General features: G+C 33.1%; 1 protein-coding gene across 1 annotated transcript; it reads left to right on the top strand.

Annotated features, from left to right (window-relative positions):
* Positions 1-1,103: 1,103 nt before the first annotated feature.
* Positions 1,104-4,361, top strand: LOC117110962 (the record flags this gene model as incomplete). Its single annotated transcript, XM_033253814.1, has 3 exons — positions 1,104-1,172; positions 1,446-1,505; positions 2,116-4,361. Coding segments are annotated over 3 exons (1,031 nt in total), but the record flags the coding sequence as incomplete, so codon positions are not given.
* Between the last annotated feature and the right edge of the window lie 5,058 nt (positions 4,362-9,419).

The raw sequence follows: 9,419 nt of genomic DNA, 5'->3' as shown, positions 1-9,419 counted from the left end.
TAAAGAAGAAGTTTACCTATTTTAAATAATTTTAGAACTTATTTTAGCACTCAGTTACATAATATTCCATTTCAGAACAAGAGAATGGCCGTATTTGATTGGTCGTTCTTTGTTAAACCATGCCCACCTTCGCAGTGGTAAAATCCTACTTAACGAAGATGACCAGTCAATTAGAAACAAAATGGCTGCATAGTTACCGCGATACAAGCTGCATAATCAAAATTGCTTTGGCTTATGGCAGTATTTTTCGTAAAAGAAATGTTTTCATCCAGTTTTTGAATTCTGTTAGGCTACAATTATTTTTTAACTTCAATGTGAGTAAATATTATAATTTTTATTTTCTGAAATTTAATCTAAATTATAATAATGCAAATGTTGTTTCTAAACTGACCAATCAGCCATGTTTGTTTTGGTTACATGTATAACTTAACACACATTAACGCACTCTGGTTACGTTAATTTTCGTTGTCAATGAAGACTGTTTTATGAACCAGTCGAATGAAAATAATACTCAACGAAAATTCATAGTCAACGAAATTAACCAGTCGAATACGCCCAATGATCATGAGAAACATACATTTATTCGTCCTTTTAGACAGATTCCATAACTTATTGAGACCTGTCTTTTTGAAGGTGGAATGAATGTTGAAAGTTTCTCCTGACTGAAATTTTGCTCCATTTGTGACATTATAATGATAAGTAGCCACACCAACGTAACAAATGTACACAAGCATGTCATTGCTCTTCAAATGGGCTTTGCTTGGTGACTGGTTGAAATCTACTGCTAGATCTTTGAGGACAGGGATATTCATTTTACATACCAAAATACAAAGCATATGAAAACATTTTCTTATTATTTGTATTTTGGTAAGTGAAGATGGCCTTGTGAAAACTAATATATTGATGCAAACTTTTTTGATTTTAAAATAAAGCTGCAATTATTTATATTAATATTTGATTAATGATATTAACAGTATTCTCTACACCCTTCAATTTTTAGTCCTTAAATTATTTAACACGTATCTACTATTCAAACTATTGATTCTATGTACTCAATAAACTTGACATTACTATATTTCACACTATTGTTTTGCTCATAATAGTATCCAACGGTTTCTTTGCAGACAAGGCAGGAAAATCAGAACAACCAAGAAGATCAAGGTCAGATGAAGGTGTGTAATATATTCAATATACCATTTAATAGCATTACAGTGACATATACTATATAGTACAAATACATCATAACAAAACTAAAATATACATAGACAACAAGCTTTGCAGCCCTGATGTCAAAAGCAGTACTAATTAAAAAGTAGATCTTCTGTGTTATAAATGTAAATACTTTATTAAATATCTGTAGTTGGTTTCATACAATAACAAATTTGGTTTTTTTTGTTGTACAGAAGATTGAATAATTTTGATTTAATGTTTGACTTTCTACACAGGTAATGCATTTGGATTACAATCATCAACGAAGCCCTTAGATTTGCCAAGCAAGCAAGAAGGTATGGATATAAAAAGAGATTTATTCATTCTTTGTTACAGAATTCAATAAAAGAAAATAATAGTAGTAACTATGGTATTTGCAGGGAATATGCTTCATTGTGAACTATGATAAATATGCATTGTTGAAATTTTGTTAATGTTACTGTAGCTGCTATGATCAGAAAATATATAACCTGGAGTTGTAGTAAAATTCCAGTCAGTTCACACACAAGCAATAATTCCCGGTACCCAAAAACTAATGGTTGAGGATGCTGATACGTTGACTCTACAGGGAGAAATTGCAAATTTTGTGGATGTGGATTTAGATCTATTGGTATGTAAATCTAATAATAGAAATGAAATGATGAGTATAATGAACTGAAAATGGATTAGTCAATAAAATATTTTTTTAAATATAAAATACATGTAAATGAAATATAATACTACTCTACTAATAGTGAGATAAAAATATGTTAATGATTATTCAGTAGTGTCAAATAGCTAAATGACTATACAATTCTAATGTGAGCATAAATGTATAATATGAAAATAAATACTTCTCAAATTCAAAAATATCTCTTTATAAGTAATAGCAGAATTATATTACTGTTGTTTGATTCTCTATTCCAGACAGAATTATCAAAGATTCCCTGATAACAATGCAAAAACAAACATATAAGGATTTGAATAGAGTGACACCATCAATCTGGCATAAAAGTCATATCGTAGATATTGCAGACACATTTACTGAACTCATCTTACTTCAGTCAACAAGAAAAGACAAAAGAGAACAAGTCAAAGAAAAAGAAAAAGAGTATACAGATGGAGAATATACAAATGAAGAGTATACAAGTGATGAAGAACAACAAATAGAACAAGAACAAGTCAAGTCAACAAGTATAGTACAGGCAGGTAAACCTGCATCATTAACAGAGGTATTAGGTCTTATTAAATCAACAGATGCATGTAAGGTATTAATAACAGGGAAGGGAGGAATGGGCAAGACTACTCTCCTTAAATATATTGCTTATCAATGGGCTACTGATGATAAACATGTCTTTGCTGATAAATTACTATTTCTGATGAATATCAGGGAAATTAAAGAATGTGTAAAGTTCTTAGACATAATTATGGAAAAAATTGATTCAAATGCAATAATTAAAAAGAATGATTTGAATGGTCCTGATTCAGTTGAAAAGTTCTTGGTGAAACATGACAAAGAAGTAGTAATTTTTTTAGATGGATATGATGAGTTAGAAACAAATACTAAAGACCCATTAGATCTATTTAAAGGAAGTGAATTGCAAAAAAGCACTGTGGTGATAACATCTCGACCTGACAACACATATGATTTGATTAATTGCTGTGATGTACACATTGAAGTAAAGGGTTTCAGTCCAAGAAACATAAAAAAATATATTCAAAAACATTTTCATTCAATTGGTGCAACCAAATATGGGGAATCGCTAATAAAAGAGTTTAAACTTGATTCAGAGTATTTGAATTGTGCTCATCTCCACTGTTACTGCTGAAAATTTGTACCATATGGAAACAAAAATCTAGTCTTCCCTCATACATGTCAGATCTTTTCAAGGACATCATTCTTTGTACTTTAAACAGGACTAGCAATGAAACTGCAATTCATAAGTTTGACAAAATTCCAGATCAATTTAAATCTGCCATTTTAGTTTTAGGAAAATGTATGTATAAAGGACTAAAGAAAAATGCACTATCTATTGACAAACAGTATTTGTTAGAGATGGCAGATAGTGAAAAACTAGTAGATTTAGCACTGAAACTTGGATTTGTTTATGAAGATACCCCTGTTGATCCAGGTGATACAAGTGAGATGTACACACCCCCACACAAGTTAATTTCAGAGGCATTAGCAGGGTTTTACTTGGCTAGTCAAACTCAGGAAGATCATTTGACAACAGAGGAGTACGAGGTGATAAGGTCTAATGAATATCTACATATGACAAGAGTGTTCACAGTAGGATTTCTTGGTGCTAAAGCTGGTAAATTGCTAAAACATTGGTTCATAAAGAGGGCCTCAAATTTGTGCTCAATAGCACAATGTTTTAGACATGTGAAAGATGAACATGAACACCATGTACTACAGGAATTGGATAACAACAGTGAAATGAGAGCATGCTGTGAGCAAATATGTCAGTCATTCAAAAGAATTCTTAATAACGATGACATCAAAAATATGCATTTATTCAAACTTATGTGTTACATTGAAACACATGAAATCGAGCTTAAAAAGGCACCAGTCTCTATGATAGATACATCTAGTGAAGAGTCTTTAAGAATTTCATGCAGGGATTTTGTACACAGCTCAGTTGTAGCACAAGGAGCTTGGCTAACAAAACATTTTTTTAAATATATTTCAAATTGGGGAGAAAAAAGAATCAAAATTCTTTCAGCTGCAATGAAAAATATAGATATGACATATAACCAAATGGTAATGAACTTCAGGTTTACCCTTAAAGTTAGTTCTTTTTTTGTAAGTCATTTCTTAGAACATGCAAGAAACCTATCTTGCATAACATATTGTCAAGCTTCTGTACTCAGTGAAGCTATGAATGAGTTACACAAAACTCACACTAAGTTGAAATTAACCAAACTTACTATTAACCATCTACAGAATACTGATGGCGGTTTACTAGAAAAACTGTTTGAAGTGGCTCCTAAACTGCAATATTTAAAGGTAGCCAGTGGTAAACTATCAGGCAGCATTATTAAAAGGATTAAATATTGTCGTAGGAGGAATGTAGTATTTAGCAGACGTCTATTGAGGCAAAAGTTAAACCTTTCAGATATTGATAGTGAATCACTTGCAACATTTATATGGGTAGTTAGTCAGAGCATATATCTGAGTCAATATACTGATTATGGTAATGATTATTATTCTGTAGGTGATTGTTATGATAATGATGATTATTCTGAAGATGATTTTTATGATAATTGTTATTCTGATGATTATTCTTTCATTTGGAGTAAATATTCTCTTACAGCTGATAACCTAACAAAGCTGGTTGAATCAGATGTAAATATGAGACTGAATTGGAAATGGATAGATTTGAGCAAGATTAACCTATCTTCAGTCAGTGGTAGAACATTAGCTTGCCTTATTAAGATTTCCCCATACACGAGACATATTAACATGAGTTTTTGCAGTTTATCAGGCATTATTGTTAATGAAATGATGGAGGAATGTGATAGGATGAATATAGTGTTGAAAGACAAAATGCTTGAACTAAAGGGCAATGACCTTTCAGATATTGATGGTAAATCACTTGTAGAGGTAGGCAGAGTAATTCATCCTCATAATATGCCTTATTATGTTATTGAACCTTTCAGATGGAGTGATTATTCTCTTTCAGCTGATAACCTACAAAGGCTGGTTGAATCAGGTGTAAATATGAGACTGAGACTGAATTGGAAAAGGATAGATTTGAGTAAGATTGACCTATCTTCAGTCAGTGGTAGAACATTAGCTTGCCTTTTTAAGATTTCCCCAGACACGAGCCATATTGACATGAGTTTTTGCAGTTTATCAAGCAGTATTGTTAATGAAATGATGGAGGAATGTGGTAGGATGAATATAGTATTGGAAGACAACATGCTTGGACTAAAGGGCATTGACCTTTCAGATATTGATGGTAAATCAATTGTAGAGTTAGTCAGAGTAATTCATCCTCCTTATGATAAGCATTATGGTGCTCAAACTTTCAGATGGAGTGATTATTCTCTTTCAGCTGATAACCTACAAAGGCTGGTTGAATCAGGTGTAAATATGAGACTGAATTGGAAAAGCATAGATTTGAGTAAGATTAACCTATCTTCAGTCAGTGGTAGAACATTAGCTTGCCTTTTTAAGATTTCCCCAGACACGAGCCATATTGACATGAGTTATTGCAGTTTATCAGGCATTACTGTTAATGAAATGATGGAGGAATGTGGTAGGATGAATATAGTATTGGAAGACAACATGCTTGGACTAAAGGGCAATGACCTTTCAGATATTGATGGTAAATCAATTGTAGAGTTAGTCAGAGTAATTCATCCTCCTTATGATAAGCATTATGGTGCTCAGTTTAAAACTTTCAGATGGAGTGATTATTCTCTTTCAGCTGATAACCTACAAAGGCTGGTTGAATCAGGTGTAAATATGAGACTGAGACTGAATTGGAAAAGCATAGATTTGAGTAAGATTAACCTATCTTCAGTCAGTGGTAGAACATTAGCTTGCCTTTTTAAGATTTCTCCATACCTGAGCCATATTGACATGAGTTATTGCTGTTTATCAGGCATTATTGGTAATGAAATGATGGAGGAATGTGGTAGGATGAATATAGTATTGAAAGACAACATGCTTGGACTAAAGGGCAATGACCTTTAGATATTGATGGTAAATCACTTGCAGAGTTAGGCAGAGTAATTCTTCCTGCTTATGATAAGCATTATGGTGCTCAGTTTAAAACTTTCAGATGGAGTGATTATTCTCTTTCAGGTTATAACCTACAAAGGCTGGTTGAATCAGGTGTAAATATGAGACTGAGACTGAATTGGAAAAGGATAGATTTGAGTAAGATTAACCTATCTTCAGTCAGTGGTAGAACATTAGCTTGCCTTATTAAGATTTCCCCAGACACGAGCCATATTGACATGAGTTATTGCAGTTTATCAGGCATTATTGTTAATGAAATGATGGAGGAATGTGGTAGGATGAATATAGTATTGAAAGACGACATGCTTGAACTAAAGGGCAATGACCTTTCAGATATTGATGGTAAATCACTTGCAGAGTTAGTCAGAGTAATTCATCCTCATGATAAGCATTATGGTGCTATTGGACTTTTCACATGGAGGGATTATTCTCTTTCAGCTGATAACCTACAAAGGCTGGTTGAATCAGGTGTAGATATGAGACTGAATGGAAAATGGATAGATTTGAGTAAGATTAACCTATCTTCAGTCAGTGGTAGAACATTAGCTTGCCTTATTAAGATTTTCCCAATCATGAGCCATATTGACATGAGTTATTGCAGTTTATCAGGCATTATTGTTAGTGAAATGATGGAGGAATGTGGTAGGATGAATATAGTATTGGAAGACAACATGCTTAGACTAAAGGGCAATGACCTTTCATGTATTGATGGTGAATCACTTGCAGAGTTAATCAGGGTAATTATTCAGCCTTATGATGATGATGATGATGATGATGATGATGAAGATGATAATTATGAACCTTTCAGATGGAGTGATTATTCTCTTTCAGCTGATAACCTACAAAGTCTGGTTGAATCACTTGTAAATACGAGACTGAGACTGAATTGGAAAAGGATAGATTTGAGTAAGATTAACCTATCTTCAGTCAGTGGTAGAACATTAGCTTGCCTTTTTAAGATTTCTCCATACCTGAGCCATATTGACATGAGTTATTGCTGTTTATCAGGCATTATTGGTAATGAAATGATGGAGGAATGTGGTAGGATGAATATAGTATTGGAAGACAACATGCTTGGACTAAAGGGCAATGACCTTTAGATATTGATGGTAAATCACTTGTAGAGTTAGGCAGAGTAATTCTTCCTGCTTATGATAAGCATTATGGTGCTCAGTTTAAAACTTTCAGATGGAGTGATTATTCTCTTTCAGCTGATAACCTACAAAGGCTGGTTGAATCAGGTGTAAATATGAGACTGAGACTGAATTGGAAAAGGATAGATTTGAGTAAGATTAACCTATCTTCAGTCAGTGGTAGAACATTAGCTTGCCTTATTAAGATTTCCCCAGACACGAGCCATATTGACATGAGTTATTGCAGTTTATCAGGCATTATTGTTAATGAAATGATGGAGGAATGTGGTAGGATGAATATAGTATTGAAAAACAACATGCTTGGACTAAAGGGCAATGACCTTTCATGTATTGATGGTAAATCACTTGCAGAGTTAATCGGGGTAATTATTCAGCCTTATGATGATGATGATGATGATGATGATGATGATAAAACTTTTCAGATGGAGTGATTATTCTCTTTATTGTTAATGAAACAATAGAAGAATGTGGTAGGATGAATATAGTATTGGAAGACAACATGCTTGCTTTGGAGGGTAATGACCTCTCAGCAAGACAATTTTTCCTGCCACAACAGCTGCAGCAGCTCCAAGCACAGATACTGGCTTAACAATATTTAGCCCAGAATCAGCCGATATCAGATCCCTTGATGATGATAGCTGTGGAGGGTAAACATGGAAAGTCTTAAAAGACGATCCAGTTTTGTTGTAAGGCGGCATGCTCTTGCTACACTAGTCTTAATTCTTTATTCTGATTGGATGTTATTGTATGCCTGTACTGTATTTGATTTAGGGCAGTAACATCCACTCAGAATTAAGATTTGGTTTAATACTATTTTGATTTTAATTCTCATTGCTTTTTCCATGTTTGTCCTCATGTTTATTGGTCTACTGTAGGTTATAGTAGGAACAGGGGCAGTCCAGATGTGGAAGCTTGTTCAGTGCGAAACGAATTTTTGACTGTAATATCTCAACCATTAAACACTCTTTTTTGTTTCTAAGGAAATGTGCCAAAAATATGAAAGCAACATGAAATAATTCACATATGACATTGTTATATATATTAAGAATTAACAAATGTTGCAAGTGTGAGCATGCTAGGCCCAGAAAGTCAAAGAGTGTGACGATAACACCTCTGCTGGTATAGTGGGCCTTGAATAGCCTATGAATTTTCTGTTTACTACTCTGCGCTGCTACTTTGAAGTTTTGCATTTTATTTGAATGGATGGAGTAATTACTTTGCAAATAATCATTACAGTAACTTAAATTATTATAGTTGCCTAAAAGTAATATAAAGAGTCAGTTGAATGGGTTGCATATAAAAAAATATAGGTAAACTGTGAATAAAATGGTTAAAGCTGGTCAAGTTTAAATATAAACTATAAATATAAGTTTTTATTAATAGAAATTTGTCCTGGCCTATATTTTTGTTAACTAGTAATATAAAGACAGTCAAAGGGATTGCATATATCCTGAAAAATACAGGGAAACTGTGAATAAATTCTATAAATAATATGTAGAGATTAATTTTCACTTCGTAATAGTCTGTGTCCAAGCCTGTAGATATATTTTGATATACTATTTTATGATTTACTGTGGAACATTTTCAGGTCAGCAATTGTATACCTGTGTGTTTTTAATACTGTATATGTTGTACCATGCTGTAGAGGGTGCCCTGATAATACTTTCACTAGAGTTCCTAAATAGAGTTCTATATACGAACTCGAACTTTCACTACTATTACTGAGCATAGAACTAAACCATACTGTATATTTTGTCTGTCCCTTATATGATTTTAATAGCTAGAAGTAGTTAGATATTGAAATATGATTGTGAACTACAGCCATACATAATTTAGTATTAACTAATACATTTCAGTGGTATTTTAGAATTGGAAAAGTCTATTTGTAAAGATGACAACTTGTGTAAAATAAACATTTCAATTTAAGAAATCTCTGGTATGTGTCATTTATTTGCATTTACTGTGTTTTGTAATTTTAAATTGTGTGTATATCTACAGTACCTTGTTGATGGGGGAGCAACATTCAACATTTTGCCTCATCTAGAACAGTTGGAAGCAATAGACTGATAGAAGCTGAGGCATTGGTGTGATAGGTGCATGTATATATTTTGATCGCATGTGTTATGTATAGTAATAGTGTGTGTGTGTATTTGTACCATAATATATATTGTACCTGTGAAACTAAAAATCTTGAATAGTACAGTACAGTACAGTTTTGTTCCTCCCACTGATGCCAGTCACATCCAAGAGGCAGTCTTCTCAGCATCCAAATATATGCTGGGTCCGACTGTTGAAGGGTTTTCTTGACTGAGTTAGCTTCTTAG

This window comes from Anneissia japonica, unplaced genomic scaffold (genome assembly GCF_011630105.1).
Source record: "Anneissia japonica isolate Jap-2015-1 unplaced genomic scaffold, ASM1163010v1 scaffold287610_len22150_cov150, whole genome shotgun sequence".
NCBI classification, from domain to species: domain Eukaryota; kingdom Metazoa; phylum Echinodermata; class Crinoidea; order Comatulida; family Comatulidae; genus Anneissia; species Anneissia japonica.
This window is presented reverse-complemented; position numbering and strand designations above follow the sequence as displayed.